General features: G+C 38.4%; 1 protein-coding gene across 12 annotated transcripts in view; it reads left to right on the plus strand.

Moving 5' to 3' along the window:
- Positions 1-877: 877 nt before the first annotated feature.
- AGFG1 (ArfGAP with FG repeats 1) overlaps positions 878-25512 on the plus strand; it is a 69830-nt gene continuing 45195 nt past the window's right edge. For 9 of the 12 annotated variants that reach the window (XM_057551310.1, XM_057551311.1, XM_057551312.1 and 6 more), the window contains exons 1-2: positions 878-1330; positions 19961-20054. In XM_057551310.1, coding sequence (XP_057407293.1) covers positions 1164-1330; positions 19961-20054 — 261 coding nt within the window. In that variant the 5' untranslated portion in view covers positions 878-1163. The remainder of the gene's footprint in view (positions 1331-19960; positions 20055-25512) is intronic. The other 3 variants (XM_057551319.1, XM_057551320.1, XM_057551321.1) reach the window with 1 other exon arrangement.

Raw genomic sequence — 25512 nt, forward strand, 5'->3', positions numbered from 1 at the left:
GAAGATTAAATGAGATAATGCATTCATTCCATAAATACTGAGCACCTAGCCTCCAGCTCTGGGAGGGGCAGAGGGTGGAGTCGTGAAGAAAACACTGGGGTGCAGGCTGTTTTTGGAGCCTGAAGGGAGATCCCAGATAAAACATAGTAAACACTAAAGGAGTAGGATTTTAAACAGCTAGAACTATGAAGACAATACAACACAGCCATTTCATGGAGAGTGACTTTCCAGGAACGTGGAAATATTCACATGGAAATACTGCACTTTCCAGGCTGCATGGATGCATGGATGCTGTGGCCTTCCACGTGTAGCAGTGGTCCTCAGCCCCGTTGATTTCACTTCCCTCTATCATCGCTCCACATACAGCAATGTCAGGGGATTTTTGGTTGCCACAGCTGTGGGAGGGATGGGGAGGTCGTTCTGGCATCTAGTGGATAAAGGCCAGGGATGACGCTCAATATCCTAACACCGCACAGGATAGCCTCCACACCAAAAAATTAACTAGTCCAAAACGTCAACAGTGGCATGGTTGAGAAACCCCGCTATAGAGAGAACAGCAAGGGCAAGTGTCCTGAGTCAGGAGGGAGCTTGCTGTGTTCGGGATACATATGGAAATCCATTGAGGCTGAATAAACCAGGATGAAGTGAGAGAGGTAGCCTGGGCTAGATGATGGAGCGCTGTTTAGGGCGCACGGTGAGGAACTTGGAATTATCCCCAAAGCAGTGGGCAGCCCTTGGAGAGCTTTAGGCAGCGGGGGAAGGCAACCCAAGTAATGCGCTTAGCCCTGTATGCGTGGCCGCAGTAACTCCTCCTGGCCAGCAGAGGGCGCCGGCCGACACTTGGCCTCCGGCCGCCCGGGGCGGGCTTTCTCTTGCCGTCCTCCTTCCTTGTCTTTTCCCCTCAGGAGAAGTCGGGAAGGTGGCGGCGGCGGCGGCGGTTGTCCCAGCCGGGCCGGTTGGTGTGGCCCGTCAGCCCACGCTCCGCAGCGTCCGCGCCGCGCCCAGCCCAGTCGAGTCCCGCCGCGGCGGCCGGGTCCGGCGCGGGCGGCGCGCGCTGACGGAGGGCGGCGGCCGCGGCCAGGGCGGCCGGTGGGACCGCGGGTCCCCGGCGCAGCGCCGCCCGGCTCCCGGCCCTGCCGGCCTCCTCTCTCGGCGCCGCAGCCATGGCGGCCAGCGCGAAGCGGAAGCAGGAGGAGAAGCACCTGAAGATGCTGCGGGACATGACCGGCCTCCCGCACAACCGAAAGTGCTTCGACTGCGACCAGCGCGGCCCCACCTACGTGAACATGACGGTCGGCTCCTTCGTCTGTACCTCCTGTTCCGGCAGCCTGTGAGTGCGGGGCCGCCGGGCGGGCGAGGGGCCCTTCCCCGGGCGTGGGGAGCGGGCGGCTGGGTGGGGGTCCTCCGGGGGTCCGGCCGGCGGCGGCGGTTGGGGCGCGGGCTCGCGGGGCGGGGCGGTTGAGGCCAGGGGCCGGGATGCGCAGGGCCCGGGCCGCCGGGCTGGGGATGCGCTTTCGATTTCGCCGGGCGAGGGTCCAGGCCCGGGGCAGCCTTTGTGGGTGGGGCGTGGGCGGGGTTGGGGTCCGGAGGGGGCTCCCGGCGTGAGCATCTCTGGTCCCCGCGGAGCCGGCGCCGCCTCCCTCGGGCCTCGGCTCTCCCGGGCGCTTACCCGACGGGGCTGCAGGGGAAAGACGGGAGGAGGCTGGGGAGGGCCGTGTGGGTCCTTTGTGTGCCCCGCCTCTCCGCCGGGGCGCGGCGGTCCCGAGCGATACACCTGCCGGGCGCCGTTGCGGGGTGGGGGGCGAAGCTGGGGTGGGAGAGAGCAGGGACGCTTAGCTTGGGCTTTTTTCCCTCGGGTCGAGAGTACCTAGGTCAGTGCGGGGAAGCCGGCACTTAGGAATAGTAGCGGGATTAAAATGTCTTGATGGCAGAGATGTGATTCCCAAGGGAAAAGTTAGCTAAGATTAATTGCGGGAGAGAGAGGCAGAGAAAGCAGACGTGAGGTTGCGGGGCTTTAGCTTTATGGTCCAAAGAGAGTCTTGAGGAGTTTGGGGGAAGTTTTAGTGGAAATAAGGTATTGATTCGGAGCTGTGTCATTGTAAATATGGTGGTGGTATCTGTAAGATTTCTCTGTCAATAGCTAAGTGTCCTGGCTGTGTACAGAAATGAGGAGAGACGGAAAGACAGCTTTGTTTCAGAAAAAGGGAGACCACCGTCTTGAATTACTGGGATGGTTTGTATTTCTTCCTCTTTGCTCCATTAAGCTGCGTTTTCATAAGACTTTTGTTGCTGTGATTGAAGGTTTCTTTTGGAGAGTTTGCAGATGATTTTGGAACCGAATAAGTTGCTTTTATATGCTAAATTATTTTGTATTAAGGTATTGATGAATTGGTAGTTACTAAATGTTCGTAAAACCTTTGGTTTACCAAACATCTGCTTAAGTTCTTTCACTTGTACCATTCTTTGAAATAAAGTAATTTGGTACCCCACCTCTCCCCCAAAAAACTTTGTAAGAGTAATACTGAGGCAATGGATATATGAGAAAACTCATTCTTGGAAAATGCAAGGTATGCCTAGTAGTGTACGATTTGTTTTTGTTTTGTTTTCTTCTTAAGTTGGGCAAAGAAGCATTATTACTCTTCCATGACTACTATTTCTTCAACAAACATTTATTGGGTGCCTACTAGGTTCTTTGTAAAGCCTTGGGCTGTGCTGATGATTAGAGCAAAATCCTTGTTCTCTTGGTGCTTACGTTCTAGTGGAGGAGATGGGAACACATAATAAGTAATCAAATGAGAAAAATGTCAGGGGCAAGTATGCACTAAAATAGTATGATAGGAGAGACCTTCTCAGAGAGGTCACTTTTATTTTATATATATATATATTTTTAATTTATTTCATCTTGTTTTTGGCTGCGTTGGGTCTTCGTTGCTGCACGCGGGCTTTCTTTAGTTGCGGCGAGCGGGGTCTACTCTTGGTTGCAGTTCGTGGGCTTCTCATTGCGGTGGCTTCTCTTGTTGCGGAGCACGGGCTCTAGGCCTGCGGGCTTCAGTAGTTGTGGCACGCGGGCTCAGTAGTGGCTCGCAGGCTCTAGAGCACAGGCTCAGTAGTTGTGGCGTACGGGCTTAGTTGCTCCGCGGCATGTGGGATCTTCCCGGACCAGGGCTTGAACCTGTTTCTCCTGCATTGGCAGGTGGATTCTTAACCACTGGGCCACCAGGGAAGCCGCAGAGGTTACTTTTAGATTTTAGAGTCAAGAAAGCACTCTGAGAAGTTGATAATTAGTGATGTTATTGAAGTACAACACAATCCTAGAGCTAGGTGGTATTTAGGAGATAGTCTGGTTCATTCTTTTCATTTACAAGTAAAGACTTAGTTTGTGGGTAACTTTTGGTTTTAAAATGAAGCCAGTAGTCCAGTTTGTTTTGAGTATACTTTTATTATGTGCATAATAAGTATGCCAGTGTTTTTACTAAACACAAGGTCCTTTGATACATTTAAAGTATTTAGTTTGAAAAGTATGTATATATTTACTCTTCTGGATTTCTGACATTTCTGTGTAGCCATTTGCAAGTATAAATTTACTTTATTGCAGCAAATGTGTAATATGAAAAATATTTACAAATTTCTTCCTAGAGGTCACATTTCCGAAACATTATATATGAAAGGATATCTCGTTATACATGACAGTTGTTTATTTTATTGGAATTTAATCTGTAACAGATAGGACTCCACATCTCTGTTTAGTGGTGATTCTACAAATATTTATTGCTCACTTGGCGTCTATCATGTACTGTGGGAGGCACTGATCGTCCTTGGATCCCACTATCCTTGAGCTTGCATTCTAAGTATGTAAACATAGTTATGATACACTGTAATATTTCATATCTTTGAGCTATCCCTGAAATATGTAAATGTATAGGGAAAGCTTCACAGAAGATTTGATGCCTGAGCAAAGACCTTTAAAGACAAGATCCACATGGCAGGTGGCTTCATGTAGTTGAAAGAACGAGTACTTATGAGCTAGATAAACCTGGTTTTGAATCCCGGCTCCAGTTATTAACTGTGTGGTACTGAGAATGTTAGTCTCTTTGAATTTGAAGTTTCTCATCTATGACAAGGTGAGGATAAGGTTTACCTTATACATTTGGGATGTAGATTAGTTTTCAATATTAGAGATATTGTATGTTTGACATCTCACATGATGCCTGGGATATATAATATCAATAGCTCCCCAGTATATGAGGGGCATTATTAACAAGGGGGACAGGATATTCCATGAGTAGGGAACAGTATGTGAAAGATGCTGAAATGAGAAGCAGCTTTATAAAAAAATCTATCAGTTTGGATTCTTTAGATGTAACTCAAAACCTGACTCAAATTGGTTTAAAAATATGAGCGGAGGGACTTCCCTGGCGGTCCAGTGGTTAAGACTTCGCCTTCCGGTGTAGCGGGTGCAGGTTCCATCGCGGCTCAGGGAGCTAAGATCCCACATGCCTCCAGGCCAAAAAACCAAAAAGCGGAAGCAATATTGTAGCAGATTCAATAAAGACTTTAAAAAATGGTCCACATCAAAAAGTCTTTAAAAATATGAGGGGAATTTATTGTTTGTTTTTAAATAAGACTTTATCCAGCGGTTAATGATGTTGCCTCGATTTTCCTCATCCAAAGGTGGCTGCTCCCAGCTCCTGGGGCTACATACTGCCTTAATTTATTTCATTGTTACAACTTTTCCAGAAGTTGTGATTCCGTCTGGGTTAGCTTAGGTCATATGGCTAAGTAGAACCAGTGCCCTCATTGGATGCGTTCTATGATGACGTTATTGGAACAACAAGAAACTCCAAATAGAGTTCCCAAATCAGAAATCTGGGATCCTTGTGAAGGAAAGAATGGATCCTGGATCAAATGTCTGTTGCAGAAATATTGAAAGGACAGTAATTCCTGAGGAGTTTTTTCTTTGGAAAGCAGTAATACAGGAAAATACTTTAAGAATAATATAACTATTGGATTTAATAATCACGTCTTTGCTATTTAGATGACATGGTATAATTGAAAGAATATGAATTTTGAAGTCACATTTTGACACTGCCACTAGCTTTGTGACTTAGGGCAAAGTATTAAGGCCACTATGTGTAGGTTGGCCTGGACCCATCCTCTCAGCCTCAGTTTCTTTATTTGTGATAAAAGATGATAATATATAGCTTAAGGTTGTTCTGAGGATTAAATGGTACAATCCATTGAATATTTATTGAACATATATTATTTTTGAGTATGGGGCTAAGCAGTGGATATACATATATGAACTGAGTCATGTTAGCTGCCGGTCAGAAACCTTGATGTGCCTAAAAAATGCTGATACACAGTAAAGAGTATCTACTATCATGAATTTAAAATTTTAGGATAGTCACATGCCTTTTATCATTTATTTAGCAGTATCTTTGTTTAAATAAATCGAACAAGTATCTTATTGTTAATGTTACTAGACTCAGCTGATCTTTTATTTCCTGTTTTTTTTTCCAGATGACTGCACTCTTTGCTTGTATGATGCTTATTTAGAATATGTAACTGAATTCCGATCGTGAAACTTTAAAATAGACTTGAGATAGATGTATTAAACTGTTAATCACTGAGGTAGAATGGGGTTGTTCTAACAGATTGATTTGTCACTCTTTCTGCTTCTGTCTACAGAAATATTTAGAATTATGAATGGCATTCTGTTACAGCCAACATAAAATATTACCTTCATGTTAAAGAACTTACGGTAGATTTAAAGACTACGTTTAGACCAAATTATTTATTTTGTGCAGAGTTTTAGCATTTGTGTAACAGTAAATAATATGAGAATTGTTCTATCCTTTAAAAATGATTCATAAACTTTTCAGAGAGAGTTTAGATAAAAATAAAAAATTTGAGAAACACCGTGTCCCACTTAATACCAGCCCTTTTATGTGAACAGTGCATTTAAACTTGGAATTTCACAGGAGGATAAATGTAGACAGATAGTAACTTATACTCTATTAATTTTGTGTGCATTTTGAGTCTTTTGGTGAATCTTATAAGAATTTTGACTTTAAAGTTGGACAGATGAAAAGAGGCATTTGTTTTTATACACTCATTAGCATTTGAGTGGATTGCAATCAAATACCCTTTTGGAACTCTGTTTATAATATTCAGTACTACATGAGCTCACAGTTGGCGGTGATTTATATCCTTAATTCCCTTTTCACTTTTTTTAGTACTCTAACCTGGCTACATTCAGTGAGATATTTTGACAACTTCCATTTAGTGTGAGTGGGAAAACTGATACTTTTTCAGTTGTGAAGGGCAGAGGTTTTTTTTCTTTTTTAAACAAATATTCATTAAGTCCAGGCACCAGTACATGTGTTGGGGATACAAAAATTAAAGAAATGAAAAATAAGATAATAATAACTACTAGTTAGAATTACTGAGTGCTCACTCTGTGTCAGGGATTATTCTGGTAACAATCATATAAGGAAAGTACTGTTATTCTCCACAACTTTAAATTGTAAAATGTAGCTTACACTCTTAATGTAAAAGAACTTACAGTTGATTTAAATGTTCTTTAAATTTAAAGAACTTACAGCTTGATGTAAATTGTTGTGAATTCTATATTTGAGGGATTTAAATGGTGGATTTTACTTCATTGGATTTTAAAAGGCAGAACAGGTACTTTACGGATGTATCATGCATTTTTGTTTTATAGTTAGGTCATGCTTTTCTTTAAATAGTTTTAGTTAGCTTCAAATGTCTGTTCATTGACTTATTTAGAAACTGTTGCTGTGTATTGTGAGTGTAATGGGATATGGTGCTGCCTGGTTCTGATACTGAGTGTTTTGAGTTTGGCACTTAGGTACCAAGGCACTTTTTTTTTTTTTTTTTTTATAGCTACTTTATTTATTTATTAATTATTTATTTTTGGCTGTGTTGGGTCTTCGGTTCGTGCGAGGGCTTTCTCTAGTTGCGGCAAGCGGGGGCCACTCTTCATCGCGGTGCGGGGACCGCTCTTCATCGCGGTGCGCGGGCCTTTCACTATCGCGGCCCCTCCCCTTGCGGGGCACAGGCTCCAGACGCGCAGGCTCAGTAGTTGTGGCTCACGGGCCCAGCTGCTCCGTGGCATGTGGGATCTTCCCAGACCAGGGCTCGAACCCGTGTCCCCTGCATTAACAGGCAGATTCTCAACCACTGCGCCATCAGGGAAGCCCCCAAGGCACTTTTATATCAAGTTTGTATCTGTTCTTCTCTCATTTGTCTGTGAATTTGGATCAGTGTGATTGTAAACACTTTGACCTTTAGTCAGTTTCAAAGTAGTGGTTGTACAATTTGTCTAGATTAAATCTATATTAAAATTTTGTGAGTTGGATTACAAATAAAAAGAATTAAAACATTCTTTTAAGGAACTTGCTGATCTCTGGACCTCAATTGAAAATTTATTGCCTCTTTAGAAACCTCTGTATCTAATTTCAGTACACTCTTTGGAAAATAAGCAAATCCCCAGACTGATAATTTTCGGTCTTCTCTGTGCAACATGCATAATGCTTACATTCTTGAGAAGCGTCTGTGGAGATATTCAGGACTAGGTGCCATTACCCTTCCTGTGTTTTCCTCCGCTCAGTAATGCCTTTCCCAATCTACGTGGTCAAATCGATGATTATCCAGGAATATAAACCTTGGATTCTTCTAATGTATATTAAAAAAGTAAATCATTCATAACTTTGGGTACTTTGTTGATAGGTTCCTCGTGACATTCTTTACAGCCTCACACATTAGAGCTGTTGCCCTAAAGACACCTGATTGGACATGATTAGAATGAAATTTATTAACTTATAGGAGGGATAGGAACCTTATTTGCATTGTTCTATGTATGGGGAATGAGTTTTTGTTTGTTTTTAAGTTAGAACATATTTTTCCAAAGACTCCTGAGTAAGACATGGTCTCTTTTTGATTGGTACCATAACTGCTTTTTAGAGGGAGGGAAGTCATAGTTACACTTTGCTTTTATTCTAGTTGCTTATTTTAAGAGATGAATTAACAAACTGGAGCATGGTGTAAGGAAGTTGATTAGGATAAGGAGATTTGAAATTCTGTATGAGAGGAATATTTGCAGGGACCAGAAGTGTTATTAGCTTAAAGAAGAAAAAACTAGGGAGTGAGGGTGGGGCGCTGTTCATGTAGTCACTGTCTTTGGGTAAATTAAGGCCTTTATGTGGAAAAGGTAGTAGGTTTATTCTGTAGGGGGAGATACAAGACCAGGTATGGAAGTTACAGAGAAACATACATGTTTAGAAAAGGAAGAGGAATTTTCCTTGTAGTGTCAGATTCTAAAAATTCTTGTTCTTCCCCCATTTTTTGGTTAAATTTTGCAAGATCTTTGATGGGGGAAGTATGAAAATCAGCAGAACTAATAATGTGGGAAGATGTGAAAACTTCCTCATTTCTCTCTTCTAACCTTTATCTCTTACTCTGTGAATCTTGGTGGCTCTAACTTGGAACAGTTGTGTTCAGTAGGTACTTCTATAAAAAGATTGCTAGTTTCTCGTAAAGAGACCTGATATTTTTGAAATAGGAGGGATTTAAAATTTTAAAAATTCCTCATGTTTTCTAGGAATGTTTTTTCATCAAAGAAACCAGCCTACGTATATGTCAGTTAAATTTGATTTTGAAGGGAAAGAACCATTTATTTTCCATTCTTTTTTATGTTTAGTTTTTTATTTAATTTAATTTAATTAATTAATTAATTTATTTATTTTTGGCTGTGTTGGGTCTTCGTTTCTGTGCGAGGGCTTTCTCTAGTTGCGGCAAGCGGGGGCCACTCTTCATCGCGGTGCGCGGGCCTCTCACTATCGCGGCCTCTCTTGTTGCGCAGCACAGGCTCCAGACGCGCAGGCTCAGTAGTTGTGGCTCACGGGCCCAGTTGCTCCGCGGCATGTGGGATCTTCCCAGACCAGGGCTCGAACCCATGTCCCCTACACTGGCAGGCAGATTCTCAACCACTGCGCCACCAGGGAAGCCCCTATGTTTAGTTTTCAAATGAATTTTAATTTTTATCAGAAGAATATATGCACGTAGTTTAAAAAGGCCAGGACTTACAGCGAGCAGCAGCAGTCGCCTCTTCCCTTTCTCTGTTTCTGATTACCATAGACAGTCGGTTCTTTTGTTCTTTATTAACCTTGGTATTTCTAGCTAACGTGCTTACAGCAATTTTTTGATTTTTCAATTTTTGCTTTTATCTGTTGACTTCTCTGCTGTACAAGAGGGAAGATAAGGCTTTGGCCCTCTTAACACTCCTCTCACTCTCACTCTCCACCTATACTCTGCATCTACTCCTTCAGTATAACATCACAATTTTTGGTTAAATCACTGTTTAGTATTTACCTTATTGCATTATGTACATACTGTTCTCAGCTAAGTCGTACAGTATATTACTACTGCATTTTCTTTCTTGTACAGCCTTTTCCCCCTGAAGTTTGTAATTGTCTAGGTTTCTTCACTTGCATTGTTTTCCATGTGTGTATCATTAATATATCCCCAGATAAATTATCTCTGGCTGAGGTATATAACTGTTTTCAATATGACCAGATATGTCAGGTACTTTTTCTTTTTTTCCTGGGTACTTCTGTCATCCTCTGGTCTGGAAATGCTGCTCTCTAGGCCTGCTCCACAGCTGTCATCCTGGGACTTTCTCCTGCCTTCATTGTGGAAATTCCCTTCATGCCTAACCTGTGTTGAAACCTCTTTTTCCAGGACCCCCGCATTTCCATCAGCCTCCTGATTCAAGGTTAATGCGAGATCAGTTTTGAGAGCTACATGGCTGAAAATGTCTTATTCTGCCCTCACATTCATAAAGGTGAAAATACTTTACCCTTGGAATTTTTAAGGCATCGCTTAATTGTCTTTAATTAATTAATTAATTAATTTTTGGCTGCATTGGGTCTTTGTTGCGGTGTGCAGGCTTCTCATTGCGGTGGCTTCTCTTGTTGTGGAGCACAGGCCCTAGAGCGCAGGCTCAGTAGCTGTGGCTCACGGGCTTAGTTGCTCTGCAGCCTGTGGGATCTTCCCGGACCAGGACTCGAACCTGTGTCCCCTGCATTGGCAGGCGGATTCTTAACCACTGCTCTTAGCAGGGAAGTCCCGCTTAATTGTCTTTAATCCTTCAGTACTGCTATTGAGAAGTTTGATTCTATTCTTATTCCTCATTCTTTGTGCCCTATTTTCCACTCCCTCTTTGGGAGTATATATGATCTTTTTATCCCTGCTATTCTGAACCTATATTGAAGTATTTTGGTATAGGTCTTTTTGTTCAATGTCTTGGGCTTTATTTTGTAAATTTATTTATTTATATTTATTTTTGGCTGTGTTGGGTCTTCGTTTCTGTGCGAGGGCTTTCTCCAGTTGCGGCGAGAGCGGGGGCCACTCTTCATCGCGGTGCGCGGGCCTCTCACCGTCGCGGCCTCTCTTGTTGCGGAGCACAGGCTCCAGACGCGCAGGCTCAGTAGTTGCGGCTCACGGGCTTAGTCGTTCCGCGGCATGTGGGATCTTCCCAGACCAGGGCTCGAACCCGTGTCCCCTGCATTGGCGGCCAGATTCTTAACCACTGCGCCACCAGGGAAGCCCTTGGGCTTTATTTTGGACTTGTCGGATTGGAAACTTACGCTTGGCTAGTTTATAGATATTTTTTCTCCAGTCTTCTTACTGGGGAATAAAAAAAACCTGGCTGTCATTCTTCTAGGCGCAAGTTGAGGGAGGGAACTGGGGGCATAGAACCTATTATCATTCAGTGTGTAGAGTCTCAGATAAGCCTCCATTTTTTAGCATAGTACCCAGTAGTGATCCTCAGCTGTGCCTGAGTCCAGAGTCTGTTTGGTTTAGCCTCTCCAGATCAGATTTTCCTTCAGACTTCTGCCTAGGACTTCTTAGGGGTAGTCTTATGGAAGTAGGGAAACTGGGAATCTATTTTTGACCCTATGTAAATCCCCCAACTTGTGGCTTGATTCCTTTCATGAATCTTCCAGGGGTTCTGTGGTGGGAATCATCTTTAGTTGGCTTCTCCCACCTCTACAGGAGCATCTGTTTTGGCTTTCTTTAGTTTGCACAGTCAGTTACTGTTGGTAATTTTCTAGATTTTGGTATGCCTTTGGGTTCCTTCTTTGTTCTCTGTTCTTCTCTTTGTGGGTTAATGCCTTTTTATTACTTTGCTATCATTTCAGTAGAGTTTAGAGAGGTAGTAAAGACATTCTTGGGTTTTGTCCACTTTTAGCAAGAATACCTTAATTAGGTTTAAATTGTTGCTTGGTATTATTTTTTAGGTGCTTGCCCTAAATGTTACAAGGACCTTACAGTGTAGTGTTTCTGGCTTTGAAAAACCAAAACCCAAAATAACAATTATAGTTTGCACCATGGGGGTGTGTGTGTGTGTGTGTGTGTGTGTGTGTGTGTGTGTGTGTGTGTATGTATTTTCAGTGTTTTAAAGTTGGGTTCTGGATAAACTAATATTCTGGACTATCTAATACATACATATCTTGGTATCAAAAGTCTGTAGATTTTTGATAACCTGTTAAAGGCATCTTCCATTTGTTGTAGATTTTAAATGTATAATTTTTATAATATGAAACATTGTATGTAATATTTTTACTAAATAACTAAGATTGGAATAGATTTAAATGTCAGATTAGCTTTATTACTTTATGCCAACATTAACAACCACCTAAATTTCCACAGCCTAGTAAAATATTTTAACCAGCTTTTCCCCCAGCAGGAGAAAAACAATTAATAAAACTAGCTAAATAAGCTTTCTTTCCTGTTCATCTAGCACACATTGTAATTTGAGTTGAACAAATGGCTATTTGGAAGATTGTTTGAGGCATAGTTAAGAGTAGCATACTGGTGGACATATGGCATGAGTCACACCATCTGTTTGCAGTCATACCTGGGTGGTGGTCGTTAAAACTAAAACTCCTGGGAATCTGCATATGACTTAATTATACTGCAGAAGCATATTGGGCTCCACCAGTAGATGACTTTGGAACTTCTTGAAACCAATTAAGTGACAGACATGCTTTCAAAATATTAATACTGCTGTTATTAAATGAGTCATTAAAAAAATTTTTTTGCACTAAACTGGAGACTTAAAACGTGTATTTTAGGATCCAGAATGGGTGGTACTTCAATATTGGCACAGTAAAAATGATGTGGTTTACTTGCCTAACACTTTCATCCAATAGTTATGACTAATGTCATTACAGTAAAGTGTCTTATAAACACTGGATTCACACGATAGCTAAACTTGGCTTAGCAAAAAAGGGGAAGTGGCACCAGCTTCCAGGAATATATCTTGAAAATAACTAGATAAATGAATAATTCAGTTTTGATTGAGGATTTCATTCATTTAAGTGATCAAATTTGGTAGATGGAGAAGGTAGTCTGTCAATGAAAAAAATTTAGTTTGTGTAAAAATTGTGGTTCTATAGATAGTAACATGGACTCTTAAGTTGACATACATTAAAACCAACTTTTTTGTTGTGTAGTTTTCGGAGTCTTAACATCTGTATAGATTCATGTAACTACTACCACAATCAGAACATGGAATGGACCTGTTCAGTTACCCCTCAAGACTCTCTAACCCTTGTCTTTCCTTAACCCCTGGCCTCTACTGATCTATTCTCCAACAACTATAGTTTTTCTTTCTGAGAATGTCATTTATACAGTATATAACCTTTTTAGATTGCCTTCTTCACTCAGCATAATACCTTTAAGATTAATTCAGGTTAGTTGTTATTGGATGGGCCAAAAGGTTTGTTCCATTTTTTCTGTAAGGTGGCTCTAGTAGCACTTAGTTGTCTTTAATTTCATTTGAAACAATTTTGTTAGATTATATGTGGCAGCTGTCATATCAGCATGCATTTAAAAAGACTTACCAAAATTGGCCATTTTAATATTGAAGATGGAAGAAAAAAAAGCTACATTTTCGGCATATTATGCTTTATTATTTTGAGAATGATAAAAATGCAACTGAAACACACAAAAAGATTTGTGCAGTGTATGGAGAAGGTGCTGTGACTGATCGAACGTGTCAAAAGTGGTTTGCAAAGTTTCATGCTGGAGGTTTCTCCGTTGGACGATGCTCCATGGTCAGGTAGACCAGTTGAAGTTGATAGTGACCAAATCAAAACAATAATTGAGAACAGTCTACGTTATACCATGCAGGAGATGGCTGATACTCAAAATATCCACATCAAGCGTTGAAAATCATATGCACCAGCCTTGGTTATGTGAATCACTTTGATGTTTTGGTTGCACATAAGTTAAGTGAAAAAAACCTTCTTGACCGTATTTCCGCATGCGATTCTCTACTGAAATGTAACGAAAACATTCCGTTTTTAAAACACATTGTGACTGGTGATGAAAATTGGATACTGTACAACAATGTGGAATGGAAGAGATCGTGAGGCAAGCGAAATGAACCACCACCAACCACACCGAAGGCCGGTCTTCATTCCAGAGAAGGTGACATTGTGTATACGGTGGGATTGGAAGGGAGTCCTCTGTTATGAGCTCCTTCTGGAAAACCAAACGGTTAATTCCAACAAGTACTGCTCCCAGTTAGACCAACTGAAAGCGGCACTCGACAAAAGGCGTCCAGAATTAGTCAACAGAAAACGCGTAATCTTTCATCAGGATAACACAAGACCGCATGTTTCTTTGATGACCAGGCAAAAACTGTTCTAGCTTGGCTGGGAAGTTCTGATTCATCCATCGTATTCAGCAGACATTGCACCTTTGGATTTCCATTTATTTCGGTCTTTACAAAATTCTCTTAATGGAAAATATTTCAATTCCTTGGAAGACTGTAAAAGGCACCTGGAACAGTTCTTTGCTCAAAAAGATTAAAAGTTTTGGGAAGATGGAATTACGAAGTTGCCTGAAAAATGGCAGAAGGTAGTGGAACAAAAGGGTGAATACGTTGTTCAATAAAGTTCTTGGTGAAAATGAAAAATGTGTCTTCTATTTTTACTTAAAAAACTGAAGGCACTTTTTGGCCCACCCAATACATATTCCAGTAGTCCATTTCTCCTTATTGCTGAGTAGTATGTCGTTGCTTGGGAGTTTACCCATTCCTCATTTGAGGGACACTTGGGTTGTTTCCAGTTTTTGATACATATGAAACAACCCAGTTGTTTCATACAGATATTTATATACAGATTTTTTGGTGAACACAAGTTTTCATTTCACCTGGGTAAATATCTAGGAGTAGAATTGTTAGGTCTTATGGTAAGTGTATGTTTAATTTTTTTCAAAAAAAAGACTGTTTTTGTTTGTTTTGATTTGATTTGCCCTTTATACTGGTTAGGAAGCTGTAAATTCTATGTTATTTTATGTTCACTGTTGAAATTTTATTATCCATCCTAACATTCTAGAGTTAATCAGTATTTTAACCTTCCCCTAATAATACAAAGTCTTTAAAAATACAAAGTACTCTCACTTAAGTGTTATTTTTGGTAAAATGTTAAATTTGCGCCCTCCCCTCCACCATACATAGGACATTTTGAAATCAGATGCTATTTGTTTAGATTTGCCAATGTGTTTCCCAGTTTTTTTGCTCACCCCTTTGCATTCCACGACCTTCTTGGGGTTATTTTTCTTCTTAAAGTGTATACAGTCATCCCTTAGTATCCATGGGGGATTGATTCCAGTATGCCCCACAGATACCAAAATCTGACGATGCTCAAGTCCTTTATATAAGATGCATATGACCTATACACATCCTCCTGTTTACTTTAAATCATCTCTAATTACTTATAATACCTAATAAAATGTAAACGCTATGTAAATGGTCGTAAGTACAATGTAAATGCTATGTAAATAGGTGTAAATACGATGTGAATACTGTGTAAATAGTTGCTGGGCACATGGCAAATTCCAATTTTGCTTTTTGGAACTTTCTGGAATTTTTTTCCCCCAGTGGTTCTGATCTGCAGTTGGTTGAATTCCTGGATGTAGAACCCAGGGACACAGAGAGCCAACTGCATGTTTCTTTCGTGAAGATCTCCTGGGGGTAAACTCTGGTTTTTGTTTATCTGGAAATGTCATTTTGATCTTAGACTTCAAAGATATTTTTGCTGAGTTCACAACTTTTTTTTTTAACTACTTAAAGATAATAATATTCCACTATTTTCTGGTTTCCATTGAAAAATCTTTCAGTCAGATTTTGTTTCCTTTGTCTTTTCTTTCTGAGTGCTTTTTTTTTTTTTTTAAGACTTTAGAAAGTCCCCCTTTTTTTTTTTTTTAAATGATTTTTTAAAAAAATTTATTTATTTCTATTTATGGCTGTGTTGGGTCTTCGTTTCTCTGCGAGGGCTTTCTCCAGTTGCGGCAAGCGGGGGCCACTCTTCATCGTGGTGCGCAGGCCTCTCACTGTCGCGGCCTCTCTTCTTGCGAAGCACAGGCTCCAGACGCGCAGGCTCAGTAGTTGTGGCTCACGGGCCTAGTTGCTCCGCGGCATGTGGGACCTTCCCAGACCAGGGCTCGAACCCGTGTCCCCTGCATTGGCAGGCAGACTCTCAACCACTGCGCCACCAGGGAAGCCCCTGAGTGCTTTTAAGATGTGCTGTTTATCTTTGACGTTTCACCCAAATGTTTCTAAGTGTGAATTTTATTTGTCCTGATTTTGATAAGCTGTGCTTCCTATATCTGTAGATGCATGACTTTCATTGGATTTTAAAAAATCTCAGCCATTAGCTCTTCAAATATTGCCTCTCCTTCATTCTTTCAATTCTGTCTCTCAAAAGCAAGAATAGCCCCCCCACCGCCGTTTTTTTTTCCTTTTCTAAAAACGCTTGCTTTTTCTATCTCCTTAAGTGTCTGTGCTGCCTTCTGGGTTATTTCTTATTTCTGTTTTCTAATTCACCAAATCTCTCTTTTGGTGTGTCTTATCTGCTCTTTAACTAATTTGTTGAATTTTTAATTTCCACATTTATAATTTTTCATTTCTGAAAGTTCTGACTTTTAAATTTAATGGTTATTCTGATAATTACACATTTCCTCTTCATTTTTATTCCATCTTTTGTTTGTTTTAACGTTTCCTACATGCTATATTTACTTTGTATTTTGTATTTGATAAATCCAATGGCTAAAGTCTTGAGAAGAGGTGGCATAAAGCTTTTGTTTCTACTGACTCAAGCTCAGTGATTTGTTTTGTTGTTGTGTGATGATTTTTATTATAATTTCATCTTTTATTGAAATTAATATTTCCAAATCCTGATAGCATAATTCATAAATTAGAAATGCATTTCTCTTGAGAGGATTTGTATATTCTTTGTGATCTAGGGATACTACCACCCTGAAGCTACTTAATTCTCCATCCAGGGTCTTGGGTTTAACAGGGATATCTCAGGTTTACCTCTCATCTTGTCTTAGTTATTGTTGGTATTTGCCTTCTGAGCAACACTGAATTTTCTTGTATGACATGGGCCACTCTTCTGGTTTCAGCTCACTCTTTTTTTTTGGTCTTTTTTCTTTCTTTTGGGAAGGGGGAATTCTTTGAGAGCCCCCTTACTTTCTAGAAATGTTAACAATTAGGGTTTTTTTTTTCTTTTAAATAATTTATGGGGTATCATGTTTTAGCAGAGGAACCTTTCAAAATATCTAGTCTGCTATACTATTATAAGTAGAAATTAATGAGATTAGATATGCAAAGTGCCAGTCTAGGTTACTTTACAAATATTAATTTCTTTCTGTCTTATTAAATTATATTTTGTCTACCAATTTGTATAAGTGCTTGACATCATATGGTTACTTTTTGTGGACACTTTCCTTAATCTCTTCTAAGGGTTTCTATTTTCTTTTATTCTGGAAATAGTAAATTTATGGGAAAATTTAAGTTTTTTGTTGTATATGAGGTAAATGTATAGAATGTTCTGTAGAAGATTGAACCTAGGTAGAATTTATATCTCAGTAGTGATCCAAAGGAATTCTGCTTCTTTCTTCACTTGGTAGTTAACATATTTGGTATATTTAGAGCAGTGGTTCTCAAGTAGAAGGTCTCTGCTGTCCCACCCCACACCCCTGAGGGACATTTATCAGTATCTTGAAGCATTTTTCATTATTCCTACTGGGTTGGGCATGCTTCTGGCATTTAGTGGGTAGAGGCCAGGGATACTGCCCTATCTCCTGCAGTGCACAGGACAACCCCCTCATGGTAAAGAATTCTCTGGCCCAATATGTCAGTAGTGCCTGATTTAGAGAAATGAGGTAAAGATAAATTGTTGATGCTGGTGGCTATATTTGGGAGGAAAGTTTTCCAGGTTTTTTAGAAAAACTGAAAGAAAGCCTTAAGAACTGTTCTTTCATTTTCTTTCTGTAATTCTTCAGCACAGACATTCACATCCATAAAACCAGGACTAAAAGTCCAAATTTTTTGACTACTACTAGTTAATTGAATTGTTTATTATTTCTTGCAGTTTTTTTTTTTTCTGTTACAGAATAAGTAACAGAATAAGTAACAAGTTTTCATTGTGGAAAACTTGGAGAGAATAGAAAATTATAAATAGAAAAAAAAATCAATCAGTTCCATAATCTATAAGCAAAGACTGTTAACATTTTGGGGTATTTAGTTTGTCTGTTTTCTTTGAAGATATTTTTAATATAGCTTTGAGAATATTATATAATTTTCGTCTTAAAAAAAAGCAAGCGTAAGTATGCATAGTTGTACAGTTTTATTGTCACTTAACCACTTCCCCTTTGATAATGAAGTGTTTATGTTATTTATTTATTTTTTTTTCGTATGAGTGATGTTTGATGAACATCTTATACATAGTTAAGTTTCAGATTCCTCCTTTAGAATAGATTCCTAAAAGGTTATTACTGGGTCAAAACGCATGAATAGGATTATTCAAAGGTTGGTGAATTTATCCTACTGTCATCAGTGTATGAGACTACATTTTTTACTACAGCCTCATCAGTCTGCATTCTTCTTAAGAAATTGATAGAGTCAGCCTTCTATTTTTTTACCAAACTATTTAATTTATTTATTTTTGGCTGTGTTGGGTCTTCGTTTCTGTGCGAGGGCTTTCTCTAGTTGCGGCAAGCGGGGGCCACTCTTCATTGCGGTGCGCGGGCCTCTCACTATCGTGGCCTCTCTTGTTGCGGAGCACAGGCTCTAGATGCGCAGGCTCAGTAGTTGTGGCTCACGGGCCCAGTTGCTCCGCGGCATGTGGGATCTTCCCAGACCAGGGCTCGAACCTGTGTCCCCTGCATTGGCAGGCAGATTCTCAACTGCTGCGCCACCAGGGAAGCCCACCAAACTATTTTATAGTCATGTTATATCCACATACAAAGCTTTTGGAAGCTAAAAAAGGAAAAATTTTTGCACTGAAAATACAGTTAATCTATCAGAATTAATGGAATATAAAAGAGTAATTAGAGAAATCAATATGAACAAATGTAAAATTTCCTTGGAGTTACTCAATTTATGTAAGTAATCTGGCCTTGCAAAATTGTGTCTACCAGTTTTGTAAATTGAATCTTATTTTAAGTGCACTGAGAGAGCGCATTTAAAGAAGCTCTGTAATAGGTCTTCTTGTTAAGTGGGAAAATGTCCTGTCATATTTTGGTTATGAGTATGTTATGGTTTTGTTTGTTTCATAAGTGAGAAATTTTGTTCACTTAATTAAGTAATATGAATACCTTCTTTATGCAAAAATGGACATTGTGGTATGGTAGGGCCTTGAGATGTATGAGAGAATAAGCTATACAGTTCAGTGCTTTCATGAGATTACATCTGTATGTAACTTTTAAGAGTCAGGGGGTTCCCTCATTTGATGATTTGAGAAGTACAGGGATATAATTAATTGCTCCAACTTTCTTATTCAAAACATACACCCTTGTAGCAGTGTTTGACATTACCTTGTTAGAAAGTTATTTGCTTTTTTTATTGAAAGGATACTATAAGGGAGATGGAAGGGTAGAGGGTTGGCTGGAACAAGGAGGCAGTATTAGGGAATAAGGAGAGACAAAGATGCTAACTGAGGGAGGGAGCAGAGGAATTTGAGAGAACAATAATAAGTCAATTCCTTTTTAAATTGTTTTGGAACAAGATAGGACTTGTTAGGATAAATATCATAAATGAATAAGCTGTGAATATGATGAATTTAGTCTTATTCTCATAATACAGATGAATTTGTAAAACAAAATGTCCTGCTTTAAAGGAATAATAATGACTTTGCTAAATTTTCACTTTCGGAAATTTAGATGATATCGTTAAAGCCTTAATTTGTGATTGCTAGTTGTAAAGGTACTTGAAAGTAATTCATATGGTAGTTGTTTCTTCATAGTTAAGTTTGGAAGTTTTACTAGGATGAAATTGCTGTGTTCAGTTTTTCCTACGGTGCAATCTTCATTTCTGTATTTTATGACTTACCAAGAGCTGGAAGGAAAGTAATTTATTAGTTTAAAACTTCAAGCAAAACAACAAAACCTAACTTAACGTTTCTCTACTTCGAAATGTGAAACAGATAACGTCCAAACCTGACATATCATTGTCACTTTCTTAGGAAATATGAAAATATTTAATAATTAATAACTTTGAATTCTTTACCATTGAGCCCGTTGTATATATATTATTCTCCTTCCATCAGACATACACTAAAGCAATATTTGTGTTTCCAAGAAGCTCATGTGTTACAGGTACTGTTTGCTTCTAACTAGGTGGTTACTTGAATTTATCTTTAAATATATTATTTAGTGTGGGTCTGACTAAATTTACATTGACATATCTATTGTGGGGATTAATAGTTTAAGATAATTTTTAAATATTTGTAGTTTATGGAATGAAAACACTGTTCCAAGTTTAAATGTGCTAATTAAAAATGTTTTGAATTATCTGATACATAATTTTTAAAATACTATAGTTTGTAATAGTAAATCTGTAAAATATTTTATCTTTCAGGCGAGGGTTAAATCCACCACACAGGGTGAAATCCATCTCCATGACAACATTCACACAACAGGAAATTGAATTCCTTCAAAAACATGGAAATGAAGTAAGTGTTTTTTACAATTTTCAACTTTTCTGTTGGTAGTCATTTTAATAAGATTTAATAAGTTGTTTAGAATGGTGAATTTTCACTGTCTAAAAAGTTATTTTTTATTGTATATTTAGATGTTGTAGAAAGTACTCATTTAATAATGTGTTTAGAATTAATGTCTACTACATAAATACTTTGCCTTAAACCTGAGATGAAACCTGTGTGTAAACTTTGTCAGTATTGAATGTAAAAGGCATTTTTGGAGGACATCTAGTATTGGAGTAACTGTTAGTTTTTGCTTTAAAAGACAAAAAAAAGAGAGGGAGAAAGGGAATTAACCTTATGGTATTGTAGTAAACTTTTGTTAGGCTGTTGTATGATCCGCTTTCACTTAAGGACCCCTCTTTCCTTTTTATGTTTTTAACTTTAGAGGTGTGTGTGATGTTTAGTATTGAGCAGGTGCTCAGTAGGGAGGAGGCTCGTAGTTCTGAGGGGCAGCCTAGCGTCACGAGGAACTCAGGAGGGTAAAGATTCACGGGGGAGCCTTTTCTTCCTGCTCTGCTTTAATGGGCTTCCAGAAATTCCATTCTGTTTGTTTGCTTTCTTATTTTAGTTACATGTTTTTTTTATTAAAAGTGGTGGTCTACTATTTTTTTAAAAATCTATAAAATTAACAGCGAAAGCAAGCATGTTTTATATTTTATAATCTTGGGGCAAGGATGAGCCAGTCAACCCAATTGATCAGTAATAGCCATTATTATTTAATAGACACTTTAATCACTTCCTAGAAAGGAAATATTACTTTAGTTGTACTACAGTGGTTGCATGTTTTTGTTTTTTGGGGGTTTTTTTTGCATGTTTTTGATATGACACAGAAAAGAATTTAAGTTAAGATTTTATTAATTTCAATCTTCTTTTTCACCCTCAGAAGATATGTGCAAGCGTTTTGTACTCTTCCTCTTTTTTTCCCTAACACTTTGATAGTAGCGTCTTGAACTTGCTTGTCTACTTGTGATTCATGTGTGTATATGGTTCTAAAGTAGTAAAGAAGTGTAAATTTAAGATTATGAAATATTTTTAAATACATGATTTAGAGAATTGAGCACACACTTTGAAGTTTCCAGATTTTGCCGATAAAAAATTATCTTGAGTAATCAAGTTCCAGACTGATGTAGGTACATTACAGGAAAATCTAAAGCAAGATGAAAGGGCAGAAGGTGTGTAATGACAGTAAGTGTAGAAATGTATTTTTGGATTAAAGGACAATTTGAACTATTTGTATAAAGTTTGGGATTAGCCTAGCAGTGCATATTTTAAATTACTTTCTTAGAATTTTGGCCTTCTATACAAAATTTTGGACATCAGAGTGGAGTCAGAAATGAAAAAATATTATCTGTTCTTAGATTAAAAATCTATTGACAGTAGATAAAGTCAGAGTAGTAGAACTGGAGAGGTAACAAACAATGCATTGGAGAAGTAAGTAAAAAACATTCAAACCTGTCAGTAGATAAGATTAGGTGGAGACTGGTTCCCGAATACTACGATTGAAGGACCTTTTTTTCTTGAAATTGTGGAAAGTACCGTTGACATGAGATTTACTCTCTTAAAAAATTTTTAAGTGTAAAATGTAGTATTGTTAACTATAGGCAGAGTGTTGTAAATGGATCTTTAGAACTTACTCATCTTGCATGACTAAACTTTATATACATTGAATAGCAACCACCATTCTATTTTCTGCTTCTGTGAGTTTGACTGTTTTAGTTGCCTCATTTAAGTGGAGTCACGTAGTACTGTTCTTCTGTGACTGGCTTATTTCACTTGGCATAATGTTCTCAAGGTTCAGCCATGCTGTTGCATATGACAGGATTTCTGAAGGAACAGTTATTAAGACTGTAATATCAAAATAAATTTAGAATATATGAAAAGAAATTTTAGGTAACTCATTATATCAAATAGTAGAAACAAAATACAAACAATAGAGATGACTGGAATGGATTTATGAATCTTAAATCCTAAAAGGAGTCATGCAAATTAATAGGCCATTTAAAGCCCTCACCATGGCAGTCACTGTACTAGGTACTTGGATACAGTTATAGAAATGTCACATAGGCTTAGCTGACATAGAGCTCATGGTCTAGTTAGGGAGACAGGTATGTAACAAATAATTACAACAGTGTGTTAGATAATTAATGATAAAGAATAAGAAGTTTCAGAAGTAATGTGGAAGGAGGGACTCAATCTGTTGGTGAAAAGGAGAGGATTGGGAAGATCTCACAGAGGGGGCTGAACATTTGCTGGCTTTTGAGGGTGACTAGGACTTAGGCTGGCAGGAAAAGATATTGCAGGCAGAGCAGACACAGTGCACAAAGAAAAAGAGAAATTTGCAATGGTTCTTACTGCTAGAAAGTGTACCAACCATTTAATTACTTGTTAAGGGAGAAAAATATACTTTCTTGTTTCCCTAAGGACATCTTAGAACCAAAATATTGGACTAGGTATATTTGATTCTTTACAATATTAGCAACATCTGTGTTCTTAAAATTTCAAGAGATGAATAGAAGGTGAGGATTGATATGAAATGCAGGATGATTGGTACAACTTAATAAAAAACTATAGACTTGAAGTGCAAGTGCTTTATTATCAGTTTATCTTAGTTAAACATTTAAATCTTAAGTATAACGTGCATAGAGAAAAAATACAGATCTTTATTTTTTGTTTCAAATTATGTTGCCATATTTGCACTGTGTGTTATCTCTCAGTAGTCTGGAAGGGATCATACTCAATCATATAAATTTTGGATTAAAAAGAAGGTACTGTCATACATCTTGTGCATGAATGGATTCATGCCCGAAGTTAAAAGATCAAAAAGTATATTAACTGGCAGAAGTCTTGGATCTTCTACCCCCATGAGGAAGTTTTAACGTTGTGAGGGGCATGTTTGGTTGTCACGATTAGGAAATGTTGCTGGCTTAAGCAGGCAAGCACCTGCTGGTTGCTGGATGATTCACAAGGTGTTGAATAGAGTTAACCTATATTCCACATGCTTTGGATGTTCCTCCAGACATTTATAAGTGGGAAAAACCTTCTTACAGTCGGTCTGCATGTATAACTTAAATCTGTTTTATATGCTTTCATTAATAGTTGTGAACAACTTATTGCCAGAAGTCATGCTGCCAAGTCCAGAATCAAGTGTGGGAGGGGACTACCAAGTTACAGGGCAGAGGGCTTGGATACAGGAAGCCATTAATTGAGACCATTGATGCAGTGACTTGACACATTTGTATATCTGGGAAAGATTTCACTTTTCATTGAGAACTTTACTAAGAATTGTTCACTGTTTCTGGCAAGTCACAAAACTGATGGCAGCACTACTCACGATATTTGAGTCATTAATAAAGTACATCTGAATTGGTCTGAGTTGGTAGCTGTGGTAAGCAGATGATGTTATTAGTATTTATAAATATGTATCACGGACACCCTTGATGTTTATAACATATCATTAGTATCTACAGATATAGTTTATAAGTTACTTGAATATTACTTTAGAATTCTTAGACTCCTACAGTGTGTTCATTGGAGGAGATATGTACATTATCAGGTTTTAGAACATACCTGCCAGATGTTAGTAAAATATTTTATAGCAAAGCACTTTGTGTTTATTGGTGTTGACATTTTTTCCAAAAGTCAAATATTTCACAAAAAATTTTCACGTATTTATCTTGTAATGCTTTCTTTTGTATCATGATGTTACTTTAAAAAAATCTTTAGTGGTTTGCTCCATATGTCCTCTTTTATGATGTTGTGGGTCAACCATGGTCCTCTAGTTGAAGGAATTTCACTATTGGGTTAACTTCTGATTATCAAACTTAATGGAAGGAAGGCTGGCTAACAGTGCTATAGATAATTCAGTAAAAGGAAAATGTAGAAGTAATTTTATTTTGAACCATACAGTTTTTCTTTTCTAGTAATAAATTAATCTTCCTAATTATGTTTCAGGACTGAGAGTAAAAGGGTTACTGCTGATGCTCCACAGGCATAAAATCTACATGTAGAAATAAAATCATGCATTGATTGACAGTATTTGATCATCTTTATGCTAGATGAAAAAAAATAAGCCCCAACCCAGAAGCTAAAGCTTTAAAAAAATCCTTCTTAAACAGTAGACCCATAAGGTAAGGTGTGCTTTTCCCTGGTTAACATTCATGATTGATTCATTCTTCATTCTTGAAGCAGAGATTTATTAATCATCTACCATGTGCCAGGGATTGTCCTTGGGTGCTAGGGATACTGTCCATGATTCGTGCCCTCAGGTAAAGCTTACAGTCTAGTAGGGGAGAGAGACAGTAAAAATCATTTTTTTCAGTTCCATTTTGGTATAAGAGTGAGAAGGGGCTTCAGTTTAGAGTTGTAAATGCTTGGGATTATGCAGATAGTTTTTTTCAAGAAGTTACACTTATGGCTTAAATAGGCTTTATTTTATGAGACAGCTCTTTAGGCCTTTTGTGTAGTTAAATTGCATCTTTGGGAAGATTAGAGCTATTTTATAATCAGAAACAAGCATCGCCACAAAGAAAAATATTTTGATATCTAAAAAATTTAAAATTCCAAATCCACATGCTGTGACAGTTTTGCTGGAATATTCAGGTATCATTTTATGATATGTTATACTCAATCTATTATGCTGTTAAACTGGACACTAGTGGTTATTTCCTAAATCATCCTGTCTTATAAACTATAATAAGTGATGGTCATTCTCAGTACAGAACAGTGGACTCTGTAAAGTAGAAGGCCAATATCAGAAAGAGCCCGTAGGCCATTATCATAGTAGTAAAGACAGTGAGCTTTTGAATTAATCCTGAATCAAGGCATGGAACTGTCAGGGAGTTTCAAAGTGTTGTATTCATTTCTTCTAAGTTTGATTAAAAACTAAACAATCTAACCCAAACTGCAGCTCTGTAGGGAAATTGATAAAATTTGGGCTGGGCCTATTAAAAGAGTCCTTGAAGTGCAGTGGTCTTGTGCAGAAAGGATAGGATTTGGACTTGGCAGGTTGAGAACGATGGACAAGATGCCTCTGAGCCTCAGTTTCTATAAGTGTAAAATTATAACAGTGTCTTAACATAGAAAGGCTAGAGTAATTTGAGCTCAAGCAACCTGTGAAAGTTCCCAGCATATTTCTTATAGAATAATATAGATATTCAGATTTTTGTTGAATCAGAATCTAAGATAGTAGAAGGTATAGAAGGATTATCAATATTATTTTTTTTTTTTGACTTTTTGCTCAGAGTGGTTTCATTAGGGGAATTTTTCACTTTTCTTAGACTACAGTAGCATCATTTACATTAATATTTAGGTTATGTATTTAAACTCTTGGAGCATTTTAATTATATGCTGAGCTTAAAAAATATTAGTAAAATTTGGCAGTTATTTTAGTAACAGCATATTAAATGTCATTATTGCGTGGCAGAGTTAA

The sequence above is a fragment of the Balaenoptera acutorostrata genome, chromosome 8 (genome assembly GCF_949987535.1).
Source record: "Balaenoptera acutorostrata chromosome 8, mBalAcu1.1, whole genome shotgun sequence".
NCBI lineage: Eukaryota > Metazoa > Chordata > Mammalia > Artiodactyla > Balaenopteridae > Balaenoptera > Balaenoptera acutorostrata.